Below are 14,497 nucleotides of genomic sequence, written 5' to 3' on the forward strand. Positions count from 1 at the left end.
TATCCGGGAGCGCGTAAATTTGTAAACCATTCCGCACAAAAATGAATCCACCGCCTGCCCGGGGGCGCCCTCCATCTCGATTCGTGCGTGGGCGTGGTCGCGGGGGCAGGGGCTACCGCCCTTATTTCTATTTCCGGCGCAATGGGCGCGTAATCCCTGCCCGCGGCAATCGGCAACCAAATCAGGAACAATCGGGAGCACCAGGCGATCCAAGTGAGGATCCGCCTGCAAACCGGCAACCCAGAGGCTGGAACCGCCCAGCTAGCAAGCGAGGTCGGGATGCCCACATGGACTGCAGCTTCCTGCGGCCAGAGAACTACGCCGCTCCGGAGGATGGCCTCCAGGTGCAGAGCATCGCGGTGGACAATCCGCGGGCATATTCCGGCTGGCGGCTGTACTTCCTGCGCGAGAACTACGAGGAGGGCAATGAGCTGGCCAGGAGGATCATGGCCGTGGAGGCTTACTTCCAGCGAAATCCGCAGAAGTACGATTCCGAAGGGACACGAAATCGGGGTTTCTTTCCAATGTCCGCCATTGACATTCTCCACGATGCGCAGCTGAAGGAGGTTTGGCCTGGTCTGGCAGGTGACATCCGTGACCACCCGCTCCGCACGCTGTCCACGCTCTCGCTGGCCATGCACACGGTGGTGGTGAACCATCTGCTGGACCTGAATGACTCCACATCCATTAAAGTCTCCACGCCGGAACAGTACATTCCACCCGCCACGCGGCTACGCAAGATCTACGTCCGACCAGAGGGCTTTGTGCCCGTGGAAACGATGGAAGGAATCAGTCACTCCCGCGTGGACACCCTCTTCGCCGTCCGGGGCACCGTGAGCAGCGTGGGGGAGCCCAGCTACAGCCTCACCTGGCAGGCGTTCCGCTGCAGCCGCTGCCAGATGGAGATGGCCATGCGACAGCGTGGAACCTTTCAGCCACGTCCATACCAATGCAAGAGATCCGAGTGCGTGGCTCGCGATGAGTTCCTGCCACTCCGCAACTCCCCGTATACTAGACTGTCCATTAGGCAGATCATCCGCCTGGAGGAGTCCAGCCTGGCACAGGTCCATGACTTCGAAAGCAGTCTGCCCGGGGAGATGGACGTGGAGCTGCGTCACGATTTGGTAGACTCGGTGCGAGTGGGCCAGGAGGTGGTGGTAACTGGAGTACTCAAGCTGCAGGAACTGGGCGAGGATGCCTCTACAGAGGGTGCCCCCAACCAGATGCAAGCCTATCTCAAGGCGGTGAGCATCCGGGATGCGGCCAGCGTCAAGCGTGAGTTCAGCGAGCGTGACTTGGAGGCCATTGCCATGATCAACGCGGAAGAAAACAGCTTCAAGCTCCTGGTGCAGTCCATTGCCCCGGAAGTGTACGGCCACGAGCTGCCCAAGGCCGCCTGTCTGCTATCCCTGCTCGGAGGCAGAGGCGCCGAGGCAGAAGCCATCAATGTGCTCCTGGTGGGCGATCCCGGCATCGGCAAGGCCAAGATCCTGCAGAGCTGCGCACAGATCACAGAGCGCGGTGCGCACGTAAGTGGAAAACGTGGGGCTCAATCCGCCCAGCATCTGGGTGTGACCTTCGCTGGCAGGAACAAGCGCGTCCTGCAGGCGGGCGCCCTAATGGTGGCCAGTGGAGGAGGCCACTGCACCCTGGATGATGTGGACAAGCTCTCCTCCAAGCAGGCGATACTGCTGCAGTGCCTACAATCGGGGCAGGTGAATCTTCCGCTACCGGGAGCCTTTGCCTCTTTTCCGGCCCAACCATCGGTGATTGGCTGCGCAAATCCCCAACGCGGGCAGTTCGATGAGGGGCGCTATCTGCTGCAGAATATCAACATTACGCCGGCTTTGCTGCGGGAGTTTCACCTGGTCTATGTGCTACTCGACAAGCCCTCCGAACGGGACATGTCCCTCTCCGCTCATGTGAAGGCACTCCATGCTGGGGCCAAAAAGCGGGAAAAGATCGCAGCCCGGTATGCTTTAAAGCCGAAGATGAGTGACTCCATGGCCGAGGCCACCTTTCGTGTGCCGGCGGCGGCGGGAACAGAAGATGACACGATGAAGAGTGATGTGGACAACGACAGCATCATGCAGCAGGACTACGATTTGGACAAGCGGCTGGAGCTGCTGCCCGAGGAGGGGGACTTGGATCTGCTGCCACCCATTCTGATCAAGAAGTTCTTGGCCTACGCCCGCCAGGAAGTGAGCCCGCTTCTGAACGAGGATGCCGGCAATGTCATTCTCAGATTCTTCCTCGAGCTCCAGGGTAGCAGCGCCCAGCATGAAGGCGACTCCACTCAGATGGGAGCGGGGTGAGTGTGTTCTTTTGGCGATGGATTTATTTAAGTTATGTTTCTAATTCTAGTTATAAGTAATCTATAAGTTAAGATATTGGACTAACGCATAAGTTTAAGGAAGGAGGAGACGGGCAGCTCTAAAAAGATGGCCAGTAGAAAGGAGCACAGATAGGACATGGTCATTGTGAAGAAGATAAAGGCGAACTGTGGCAAATAATACAGAAATATTAATTTGAATTAAATCAATCTTAAAGACTACTTACCATCATGCCCGTGCCAAAGTAGATGGGTTCCCGCACCGTGGCCAAGACGATCCTTGCCACCAGGAGATGGACAATAAACGCGCCATAGGTGAGGCGTCCCAAAATCCGGAAAATGGGCAGGCAGGCAAATTTACGAAAGATCCCTGCGTGGAGAAAGTACAGCCATAAAAGACATAAAGTTTACAGTATCCCCTAAATACAACTCACAGCCAACTTTGCTGGCCATGCCCACGATGAAGATGCCCAGACCAAAGCCCCAGATGTTCCGCTGCAGGCCGGCATACAAGGCTCCCCAAATGGCGGACGGAGCCACGTAGTAGTGCTGGAAGATGGGATGGGCACTGAACAGCCAGAGGATGCCCACCGGGATGAGGGTGAACCAGAGCAATTGGAAGCTCTTCAAATCCCGCAGCTTGTATTGCTTCATGGCCAACTGATCATAGACCAATGCGGCCAGGACTCCACAGAAGTAGCAACCAAAGTTCATTAGGGACGAGGTGTAAAACTCAGTGAACTGCCGATCTTGTATAAACGAATCCTTCTGGGTTCTATAAAGTGGGTCAAAAGAATAACACATTTTATGTTCCAAACGTCTTAAGCCTAATTACTCACTGTGGCGTGGGTATAAAAATGGGGTAGTATCCCATCACATAGGTGAGCACAACTGGCAGCGCCACAAAGAACGCTAGAACGCCCGCATAGAGCTGCTTGCTCCACTTGGCAAACCGGTGACCCAGCATCAGCAGAACCAAGCTGAGCACAAAGGAATGCGTGTCGGCTGCCAGGTACCAACCTTGCAGCAGGCACTGCAAAGAGGCAATACGGATTTTATTTGGAATTATCTAGGACTAGGAGTAGGACCACTTACCCGCTCATCAGTACGCACAAAGTTGTTGATGTACAACAGATTGGTCCACCAGTTGCGGCGGCATGCCAGCTGCTCCCGCTCAAAGATGTGTCGCCACAGAGGACCGCCGGCGTTCTCGAAATAAACGCCGCTCATGAGCAGGACGAAGGCATACGGAACGGTCAACCGGATGTATCGGAAGATATTAAACTTCACAAAGAGCTGGGTGTACTGGCCAAAGCTCCAGGTGTCACTTTTGGATTGTAGCGCCCGAGAAACCGCCAGCCAATTGATGGTCAACAGCAGGCCGCTGATCACAAAAAAGGTGACGGTGATCAAGGATCCCGAAACGAGTAGAGTGCCCGCTGCAGTGTGAAGAAGCCGCTCTGGATCCTGCGGATTACTTATAGCGCTCTCGTAAATCACCCAATTGGTGTGGGCAAAGATCACCATGAACATGGCGAAGAACTTGAAGCAGTCGAGGAAACGCAGCTCGCGTCCGATCTTGCCACTTGGCTCCTGGTTGAGGCGATACCAATTGCGGACTATGGAAAAGGTGAGCAGCACCTGTTGTGTGGTGCTCTTCGGCGGCGTCTTGTAGTGATCCCGCTCTTTGAGCATCTTGTCATGCCGCCCACGCTTCAGGTGAAGATCCACCAAGCTTCCCAGGCAAGCCAGTACCAATAGGGCGCCCAGGATACCATAGAAAGTCAGGTTCCAAGCATCTTTAAAGGGGTGAAAATGTTTTACAAGTCAAATCAAATTAGATTTCATATCAAAAGGCAATAGAATGGTAAATTATTATTATTTATTCTTAAGTAATAGGAAGTTCTCAACACTCTTTAAAATTATTACTTTAAAGGAGCTCTATTAAAGTTTTAGAAAACTTAATTAATTAAAAACTGTGAACAAACTGTTGTCCCAAATAATATTATAGATTTAATATTAATTGTTATTAATGTACTCACCGTCTTCCACGTGATGACCCGCCTGGTCGCAGTACTCCACCACGCTCTTGGCCAGCAACCCGAATCCCCGACGCTGCAGCCGCCAATTGAGACAGGCATTCGTCAGTCGCTGGTGTCGCTGGCGGTTGGTGGTCTCCATCGAGAACAAGTCGAGATACACATTCACCTGCCAATGATTTGATAGTCAGCCGTGGGGGAATCATTTAAATACCTAAATGTCAACGTCAGGCCCTTGGCCTTGAAAGAAATGAGTGTGAATTGATTTGATTGAATTGGATCGGATTTCGCTGTTTGACCGCCCATTTCCATTTTGGCCAACGCCTAAGTCAACAGCTTTGTGTAATCGGACATCGTAAATGCATTTTGATGGCGACTGCATCAATGGCATCGCCACACCACAGCATACCATTCCCATCTCTCATCTCCCATCTGGCAGCTCCCATTACCCACCTATACGATGTTTGATCAGCGGATTTTCCGGCTGTAATTTATGCAATATTTATAGGTAATGAAGATAGAGATCAGGCATTCGGCCAGAGGCGTCTGCACGGGGGGCCCTTCAAATGAGACACTCTGATTATTCTGGAAATTTATTTTAACATTAAAGAAGCCCTTGAAATAAACCACTTTCCATTAAAGGGCAAGCCTGTTTTTAAAATATGAAATCTGAAATAATCAGTGAGTTGACTCAATCGATTTTTGTTTTGGTTGAGAAAACCTTTTCTCTTTAAAAGCTTCTACAAAAATTATATTTTATAAACAAAAAGCATAAACTATTTAAGTTGATCGTTAAAGCTAAAGATTATTAGCTTTGGGATATATTTTTTATAGATATGGTAGTTTCAGATTAGAGACTTTCATAGCTGTGGGACAATATAAATTATAATTTTTTTTTTTTTTTAAATATTAAACCTGTGATAAACATAGATTTTTGTTTTTGGCTTAAAAAAAAATATATAAAAATTACTATTTCCAAGATTGCAATAGATTTTAAAAATCTTCTTTAAACTTTAATTTAGTAAATGTACCGGCAAAAAAAAAACTGAATATCACATAAAATCCCCATTTTCTGTGCCCCTGGTCCGGTAATCTGTGGCTCACGGCGAGCGCAAGTTGAATAAACTTTGGCGCTTGTATCCCGGCTTCTGTGTCCGATGATTGTTGATTGACCATTACGGCCGACGCCTCGACCAGCGATGGGTTTTGAAATATCTGCCCGGCAGCGTGATCGAAGATTGAATTAAATCGCTCGTTAGCCGCAGCTGAATCGTGCCCGATGAGGTGACACCTCCGCGTGGCCTTACCTTCGCATTTTCCGTGAGCAAGCCGGCCTGCAGGGCCTCCAGTTCGCTGTCGTCCAAACCGGCCAGAGAAGCCTCACATTCGCGCAGGCAGAGGCCGAAGTAGAGCTGGCTGTGATCGAAGTGGTGGCGTTCGTACTGCGAAATGTCGGCTATGGCTCGCCAGGCGGCCACCGACTCATCCGGCTGGACTTCCGCCCGGACGAAGCAGTAGGCTGAGGACTGTCCGTCAAACTGCTGGAGGCAACGATCGTAGTCATCCAAGTCGTATAACGGCGGCATCTCATAGAACTGCGTCACTGCAGGGCGGAAGGGAAAGAGCAGATCGAGAAACATCATTGGGAATACGAATCAGTCGGATAAATCAGCTCATTAAGTGGCAAACTAGTTTTTACATGGGGCAGATCCTTTTTCGCTAGAACCGCAGTACGGGTTCAATGGCTGTTAACTCAAGTGAAAGGAAACTAGTTTCCTTAGCCCGAACTTGAACTTTTCTTGTATTTGCCTGCAGCATCTTCATCTTCATTCCGACTGGGGGAAATAACCAAACGAGCAAATGCAGATATTGTAATTGTTAAGCCCTTTTTTTGCTGGCCAAGTGAGTGCTTCAATCTCTTGTCAAATGCCAGACACTTTGGCTGAGTTAATTGTTTTTTAAAATACTGCTCCGTCATCGAAGTCTGGAGAGGTTTTCGTACCTCCAATTTGGGAGGGGAACTTTGCCGCAGAACACGCGATCGGGAGGAGCAGGTGCAGCTGAGGGTAATACCAACTTTGGCCAACTGCTCTATAGTTATATCGATTGACAAGCATAACATGCGATCTGAACAAATGTCACTGCATAATGGATTATGTGATTTTTGTGGGGCTAGAATAGAACTTCCCCATTTGCAATAGGAAATACGAAAGCGCTTATTCAAGCCAAATTAATCATAGGCATTAAGTGATTTGTGTGTTTAGCCGCAGTTTATAATTTCTGCAAGCAGCTAGATAAATGATTATTATTGGTTTTCGATTACTCATATATATATATATATATATATACTTTTTATATTTCACTGCTGACAAAACCTACTAATCGTAAAGTCTAAAATCTTTGAAAATATCATCTTTTATGTGTTTGATACTGATTTCCATATTCTGATGTTGAGCTTAAATCACTTTAGCGTTCTTTCAACAATTATTAATTCCTTTCACAATGATTCACACTTATTGTTATAAAATCGAATCTTATCCAACTAGTATACAATTTTTTTATAGGCCCATAAATCAAAATTACACGGAACATAAATCCTGCAGCTCGGTAGTAAGGTTTTATATACGATATCCACTTACTGTTCAATTGAAAGCATTGTGCGGCCGTTAAAATCGCCGCTAAAATCACGATGTGTAGCATCATCGTGGGATGTATCGAATGGGCAATCGTAATGCACCCTCTAATTGATTTACTTTGAAAGACGCTTGGCACTTTCGTCACTCGGATCACCAATCAAATGCAACGCCAGCGCACCAATATCAATAATAAGGTGGAATTTCGTCAACGGATGCGACTCAAAATAACTGAAGTGAAACAAAGCAGATGACCAGACCCAGGGGCTTCTGCTGCCTGGCCAATGCCAATGTTAGGAAATGCACTTTTGGCTTAAACCGAATCGAACCGAACCGAACCGATCCGGCAGCTAATGAACCGTTTGCGCCAACGAGCGAGCCGAGAATGAAATGCGTGCCGTTGAAGCCTCTGGATGAGATGAGGGCTCCGCTGCCTCAGCCTCAGTTTTAGCTTTAGCCTCTGCCGATGTCGATGTCGATGCAGTTGCTGTAATGATCGGTTTCAAAACTTCCCCCGAGAAATGCGTTGGTTTCCGAAAAATAAAAGAAAACAAAACTCAAAACGCAAAAGCAAAATGCGTTGGAACATGTTCGATGCTGGGCACTCAGTCGCCCACATGCAACTGATTTATGTTTACGTTTTGGGTTTTCGGCCAAGTTAATATTGATTGGGCCTAAACTTGCGACCATATGGACCTATGACTTACAAATCCCAAAAAAAATTCTCTGCCAAAACATGTTTTTGGGCCCATATGAAGACAACTAAATAGAATTGTTTACGCACGGCGTAGATTATGACGAAAACAAGATGCGAAATTAATAAGGGGTCAAGAAGGCAAGACCAAAAATTAACGCCCTCGGGCCCTTAATCATCCATATTGAGTTTGAAAAACTCAGAATCAAAGAAGACAGGTTCAAAGATTTATTACCAAAAGGGCTGAAATCAAAAGACTTGGGCACCAAACTGGGTTTTCAACTAAGGGCTAAGAAACATTTTTAAAGGTTATATTTATTTCACTGGCCATTGCCTTTTTGCATCTCATTCTAAAAAGTTTTAAACGATTACATCTTACTTATATATCTTTAAATTATATTTTTTTATTTATTTATATTATTATTATTATTTATTTTAAACTTTTTGTATGACAATATATTGAAATTTTAAAAACTGTACAATATAAGTATTAAATATGACGATTTGTCATATTTTTAATTGATGTTCCCTTTTAAGCCACATTCATCTATCGAAAGTTAATATTCTTTTACCATTTCGTTAGGCAACTCCTTGGGCTGATTCACCTGTCCCAGGCACGTGCCCGCCTGGATCTTTCCCACGTGGTCAGCCGTCAGCACGTGCGCGATGTGATCGCCCTGCTGACCGAGAGTGTTACCCAGACCAGCCTTAAGGCGAACAGCGGTGGATCATCTGGAGCTCTAGGAAGAGGAGGAGGAGGCGGAAAAAGCGCCCAACTGCGCAACTTTGTCCAGTTGATGCAAAAACGTTCAGCCGCATTGGGAAGGCGCATCTTTGAGTACGACGAGCTGAAGGAGATCGGAACGAGGGCTGGTATCTTGACCGGCATCAACCAGGTGGTGGAAATGGCCAACTTGGCCGGCTATTTGCTCATGAAGGGCGCAAATATGTACGAAGTGGTTCCGGACTGAGGAAATGACAAATGAACAGGTAAATATTTGACTTGCGTCTATGGTTTTCAGTCCTGTTAACTAATTGTTAAGTGGTTGTTAAGATGAGCCAAAATGTCTAGCTGTAAATTACAAATAACTTTTACGGAAAACATTGTCTAGGTCGAAATTTCTATACTGCAATTGAAATTGTAAGAACTTAATATATTAATAACAAACAAATTTTGTTTGTGTGCAAAATTAATAAGAATTTGAAAACAGAATGCATACTTTCGGGAGCAAACTTCATTAAATTTTACCACGACACTGCGTGTTAAAAGTATTCCTACTTATTAATCTTTATTAATATATACTAAAATCTACAGCTAAAGGTAGCAATAAATTCGTTAGTTACTATTATGCCTTGTAAAGAAAATATATCTGATAAGGTATGACATCCATTTCGTATTATTACCAATCTTGTCAGAAAATTCTTATCCATTACAAACACACTTCCCATAATTGGTTTCATTTAATACTTTATTTTCTTGTATCCATAAAATTAGATATAATGTAATAAGTTTTTATAAATAAATACACAAAACATTTATATTCGTTAGAAGTGTTCTATCGTTATTCGCCTGTCCTTAAGTTCTGGGTATTCTAAAGTTGATGTCTTGCTTGCTTTGAATGCTTTGTTTCTGTAGTCAGTAGTAACTATTTGAATAACTCTCGTATACGACAATACAAGAGCTGAGAGAGGGGGCTTAGATCTAAGTGGTTTATCGGTTATTAGAGCTATTTTTACCGTGCCTGGAAATCCTATTCGACTATGTACAATATTGCTAGTGAATGTAATGTAATATTTGGCTTATACTTTTGCTACCCCACTACGACGCTCATTTAAAACTTATACCCTACATACACTTGTGTATATTTAAGGATTTTACAATCGAGATACTACTGTGGTTTGCTAAGTTTTAAATTTAGGGCTAGGATTGGTTAGAGTTATTGAGATTAATCGTATATGCCAATTTTGCAGTCGTTTTAGGCTAATCAGTCTAAACAAATCGATGCGAACGCCAATCGCGCAAACGAAACGAATATTTTACCTATTTTTCTGTCTAAATATTTCAAGCTAAAATCAAGCTAGTCCTTAATCTAAGCTGTATCATTTCCATAGTGCGGTTTAGTTCAAGTTTATTGCACAGATATTTCAATAGTGAAGCTGGGGGAGATTGGCTAACCGGAATGCATTGCCCTGGGCAGACGAGTTGGGTATTTTAGCCTAATACATTGAGTCAGGCTGTAGGTTTGTCTTCATGTATGTTTGGGTGGGCCAATTTAATTAATCAAAAACAAAAAACTAAATGAAATTTATGGCTAACTCTAAGCATTTTTGGCTTGGATCAATCAAGGTTTTATACAGGTTTTATAGCCTCTTGAAAGAAAGTTAAACATAGAAAAGGCTTTTATTTAGAGGATAAAAGGGAGCAATAGCCTCGTTTTTACTTAAGCTTTGATCTGTAAACCTGCTATAAATCCGGCAATCTTCAAGACCAACGTGCTCAGAATTACTCACAAACTTGTGTCCTATTTAATTAAACAAAAAAGAGTTACCCAACCTGTTTGTTGTATGTTTATAACTATGTCGTGTGCTTTGTACTTTCAAAACTGTTGGAGACAGACAGTAGACGTGACGAGAACTAAATAAAGCTGTGAACTTTGCACTTGGCGCTTACCACTAACTATTCGAACTAAACCACTGATAAATACAATAAATATTTCCGGTAGATGGGATGTACACCGCCTCACACCTCCGCGCGGAAAGTGAGGTTGTAGGTGCGCATCTGCATGGGCTCCAGACTGATCTCGGCCAGGGATCGTATGTGGAAGCTGTCCTTCGACGGCTTCTGCTCCGTCCCCGTCAGACTGGTGGCCTCGATGGTGTGCAGCCGGAGCCGCCCCAGCTGCACGTTTCCCAGTCCCTTGCTGGACAACGGGCACAGGGCCTCCATGGACAGATCCCTGCCAGCGCTCACGCTGCAGTCGAACCCCTGGCGATGCAGCACGAGCAGCGCCGAGGCGGACGGAAACAGCTGCAGCTCCGGGTCGGACAGGGTGCGCAGGTTGGTCAGGTGCACGTCGCAGGGCAACGCGCCCTTGGGCAGCAGCCGGACCAAGGGCAGCAGAGCGGCGGACAGTTCGGGCTGCTCCAGGCTGCTCACAAAGTACAGATTCGGCGGGTAGCGCAGGCCATTGGCCATCTGCTGGGCCTGCTGACTGAGCACCTTGTAGCTGGGCGGCTGCAACTGGTCATGCTGACCTCCAGGCAGGTCCTCCACCAGTAGCCAGAACTTGTGGCGCGTCAGCCGGCTGTCTACGACGCCCTCGCCCATGCCGCGGTAATCGTCGTACAGGGTGCGCCGGTCCAGCATCACCTCCAGCTGTCCCGGCTCGTAGCTGGCCGCTCCTTGGGCGTGGGTGGTCAGCAGGGTGAGCCGGAGTCGCGTGTCCTGGATAAAAGCACCCGACGTTATGGGGAAGTAGTTGCCCTCGATGCCGATTGCCGGCACTTTTATTCGTCTAAACAACAAAGAAAGGGTCATATTAGCGTAAAGTCACAGAAGGGGCATGTTAAACTATAAAAATATAAAAGAAGAAAGGAGATATTGCAGATATGGCAAACATTTAATATTCTTAACTAAATTTCGATTTTTATGCTCATACGTTTAAGAACATTGAAGCTATGATGACTTTCAGCTGAATATATTGATCGTTTCTATGACAACTATATAGTATAGTTTTCCGATTTTAATACATTTAAATCAGTATTTCTGAATTATTATACTATTACTATGTCTCAAGGAATTTAAAATAAAATTAAAAAAATAGAGAAGTTATAATTATTTTCATATACTTTTGTAATAGTCCAAATTAAAACCCTGATTCTCAAATTCTTGAAGAATTAAAGAAAAAAAATTAAAGAACAGAATTTATAATTTTTTTCTTCGATTGTTCCAATGGAGCTATATGATATAGTAAGTCGATCCAGCTTAAGACTGTGGGATTAGTTCGCGTAGAACAGCGGACAGACGATGCTGATAAAGAATATATGTATTTATAGGGTGCCCTTAACTCTTTGATCTTAAACCCTCTGCAAGGGTATACAAATTTGGGGGTCCTACTCTGGATTGCTCAACTTACTCATGATACTGAAAGCCATTTTGATCGCTGTAGAAGACGGGCAGCTCGGGCATGGTGGCCGCATCGGCCGGCTCCTTGAGAGGATCCCGCTGCAGCGGCACTTGGGCAATGTTGTCGATGTTGGTGACCAGCCGCATGAACAGCTCCGTCTCCCGGTTTTTGGGCGGCGGCTCAAAGTCAATGTCGTTCTCCACATATATGGCCGCATCCAGGTGGGTTCGCGTGTTGAAAATGCGCACCGTGTGCGCCAGGAAGGGGCCGTAGATGACGGTCACGTCGCTGGCTATCGGCCCGGAAGTGATTATGATGCGCATGTCCGTGTAGCCCTCGAGCACTTCCTTCTCGGCCTCGCTCTGCTCGGGATCGGTCTTGAAGAGATAGGCGCCCGAGTGGAACTGGGCACTGCGGTAGGCGGCGAACTTGATGTTACACTGCAGCGGCTTCAACAGCTCCTTTTTCTGGTTCTTGCGCGTGATGGTCTTGAGGAAACCACTCTTCTCGTCGAACAGCAGGCGCATGTGAGGGTTTTCCAACTGGATGTCGCCTGGGCAGGTGGAAAAGTGATATATTATATATATATATTGCAAAGTATATATTAAAGCAACTTACCAGCTGGCTTGCCACGTGCCTCGAAAACGGGAGCTGGCGAGGCTTCCGCCTCCTCCGGCGGACTCACTGCTGCAGGTCCCGCTCCCGTGCAGTCGTCGCAGTAAATGGTGGCAATGTTCCGCTTGAAGTTGACCTCGTCCACCTGCACGCGATACGTGCTGAGGGACAGGGGCTCCAGTTCGGCCACGAACATCACCTCGAACTGGCGCGTCGAGGTGCGAATGCGACCCACCGAGCCGGACACGGAGGTGCCCAGTCCCTGCTCGTAGGTGTCCGTGATGTTCCACACCGGATTGATCTGGATGTGGCTCAGCTCCACGCCCTTGTCGTTGAGCACCTTCACATTGGGATGCTGGACACGCAGCGTGACGACTTCCAGCCGCTTCTGGGCCAGCGAGTTGTAGAGGACAAAGCTGGCCGCTGCTCCGACGGAAGCGGTGCCACCCGCTCCACCCTCACCCCCCGAAACGGTGGGCATGGAGTCGTCCCCGCTGACCATCTGGATGGGCATCTTGCGCGGCAGCTTGTTGACGTTGTCCCGCTCGAATTCGCTGAGCAGGAAGCCATGGTGACGCGGCTGGCCCTTCTGCAGCAGCAGCTCCAGGCAGGACTCCTGCATCTTGACCATGTTCTGGGTGCTCTCGAACAGACGCATGGCATAGTCGCGCATGACCGCCGCCTTGGAGGTGCCAGTGATGGCGTCGTGGTGCTGGAACAGGCCCAGATTTCGCCTGGCATTGATGATCAGCTCGTAGTTCTTCTCGTAGATCTTGATCGCATTCTCGCGCTTCGCCTGCCGTGCGGTGTTGTAGGCCAGCGTGAAGATGATCTCGGCGGAACGCAGCTGATGCTCCAGCTCCGAGCTGAGCAGCTTGTAGAAGGGACGCGTGGTGAAGTAGCCCGACCAGTAGGCCGGCCTGCCCTCCGAGAAAATGTCCGAGTAAACGAAGAAGTCGCCCTTGAAGGTGGGAAAAGCCTTCATGCGCTCCTTGATGGCCTCGAAGTAGTCGCTGGGCGTGCCGAACCGGATGTCCGCGTTGTACAGCCGCCGGTTGGCCATAATGTGATCGATGAGCTTCTTGTAGTTCTGGTACTGCTGGTCCACCTCGCGATCCTTGTTGTAGCGGAAGTCATCGCCCACCGGGATGAGGGCAACGTTGTGGGGAAACAGCGAGGCCGTCCTGGCATACTGCTCGAGCAGCAGCTGCGCCTTGGCCTCCAGATTGTCGTCCGTGATGAACTGCGCCTTCACCGAGTACTCCGTGTACTCGCCCGGAATCTTGCGGAAGTCGAAGTTCAAACAGATGAACGGATGGGGGCCGCACGAGCTCTTGATCGAGTATATATCGAAGGGCATGTTGTGGGTGAGCAGGCTGCCAGTGTCGCTGTCCTTGCCTGCCACTGTCCTGCCCCTCCAGTAGGGCTTCCAGATGAAGTCACCCGACTGCTGGCGGGCAAACCATTGCTTCCAGGCGTAGTGGATCCGCTGTATGATGGCACCCTCGAAGTTCGCTCCGGACAGCAGGTACGGCACGGTGCTGCCGTGGCCAAAGGGATCGATGGACCAGCCCACCTTGGGCGTCACATTCAGGTTGTTCTTCAGCCACTGGTGGCCCTCGATGAGCTGGTCCAGCATGGGGTAGATGTGCACATTTGCCTCGTCCGTCATCACCCATCCGCCGGTGGTGATCTCGATGCGACCCGAGTCGATCAGCCGCCGCAGCGCTCGCTGCTTGGTGGGATGCGCCTGGTCCCACCAGAGCTGCAGGAAACTGATCTCCGACCAGATGAACGTCATGTCCGTGTACTCCTGCATCTTGGTCACCAGCAGGTTGAGGATCTGCCGCGAGTCCGACTGGAAGTAGTTGGTGAAGGTCTTCAGCCAGCCGGGATCGTTGTGGGAGTGCGGCACCACTATGATCTTCAGTGGCGGTCGCTGCTTGTCCTTTTTCTGCGCTTCAAAGCGCTCCTCGAAGCCACGATCCCAGTACTCCTTCGAGCGCATCCATTCCGGCTGTAAACACAATACAGTTGCAATTTATTCTTAGATTTTG

The 14,497-nt window shown here is 48.2% G+C and overlaps 3 protein-coding genes across 5 annotated transcripts in view; 1 reads left to right on the forward strand and 2 right to left on the reverse strand.

The window, feature by feature from the left end:
- LOC128252777 (DNA replication licensing factor REC) lies at window positions 1-9,239 on the forward strand. Its single transcript, XM_052980820.1, has 2 exons — window positions 1-2,311; window positions 8,282-9,239. The coding sequence occupies exons 1-2, from the start codon at window positions 42-44 to the stop codon at window positions 8,667-8,669; spliced, it is 2,658 nt and encodes an 885-aa protein (XP_052836780.1). The 5' UTR covers window positions 1-41; the 3' UTR covers window positions 8,670-9,239.
- LOC128252778 (nose resistant to fluoxetine protein 6) lies at window positions 2,317-7,421 on the reverse strand. The gene is made up of 8 exons (XM_052980821.1): window positions 7,011-7,421; window positions 5,679-5,974; window positions 4,375-4,540; window positions 3,428-4,131; window positions 3,172-3,365; window positions 2,767-3,107; window positions 2,560-2,702; window positions 2,317-2,500 (listed from the first exon to the last, which is right to left on the reverse strand). The coding sequence occupies exons 1-8, from the start codon at window positions 7,072-7,074 to the stop codon at window positions 2,396-2,398; spliced, it is 2,013 nt and encodes a 670-aa protein (XP_052836781.1). The 5' UTR covers window positions 7,075-7,421; the 3' UTR covers window positions 2,317-2,395.
- Window positions 9,150-14,497, reverse strand: part of LOC128252776 (alpha-mannosidase 2) — a 21,518-nt gene continuing 16,170 nt past the window's right edge. For all 3 annotated transcript variants that reach the window (XM_052980817.1, XM_052980819.1, XM_052980816.1), the window contains exons 3-5: window positions 12,444-14,457; window positions 11,835-12,378; window positions 9,150-11,213 (exon numbers count right to left, since the gene is read on the reverse strand). In XM_052980817.1, coding sequence (XP_052836777.1) covers window positions 10,439-11,213; window positions 11,835-12,378; window positions 12,444-14,457 — 3,333 coding nt within the window. In that variant the 3' untranslated portion in view covers window positions 9,150-10,438. The remainder of the gene's footprint in view (window positions 11,214-11,834; window positions 12,379-12,443; window positions 14,458-14,497) is intronic.

Source organism: Drosophila gunungcola, chromosome 3R (genome assembly GCF_025200985.1).
Source record: "Drosophila gunungcola strain Sukarami chromosome 3R, Dgunungcola_SK_2, whole genome shotgun sequence".
NCBI lineage: Eukaryota > Metazoa > Arthropoda > Insecta > Diptera > Drosophilidae > Drosophila > Drosophila gunungcola.

Excerpts from the sequence above, each read along its gene's own strand:
- LOC128252777 (XM_052980820.1), top strand. The coding sequence starts at position 42 with ATGAATCCACCGCCTGCCCGGGGGCGCCCTCCATCTCGATTCGTGCGT. Across the intron at positions 2,312-8,281 it reads TCCACTCAGATGGGAGCGGG|GCAACTCCTTGGGCTGATTC; the intron begins GTGAGTGTGTTC and ends CCATTTCGTTAG.
- LOC128252778 (XM_052980821.1), bottom strand. The coding sequence starts at position 7,074 with ATGATGCTACACATCGTGATTTTAGCGGCGATTTTAACGGCCGCACAA. Across the intron at positions 4,541-5,678 it reads TGCTCACGGAAAATGCGAAG|GTGAATGTGTATCTCGACTT; the intron begins GTAAGGCCACGC and ends AATCATTGGCAG. Across the intron at positions 3,366-3,427 it reads TTGTGCGTACTGATGAGCGG|TGCCTGCTGCAAGGTTGGTA; the intron begins GTAAGTGGTCCT and ends GCCTCTTTGCAG.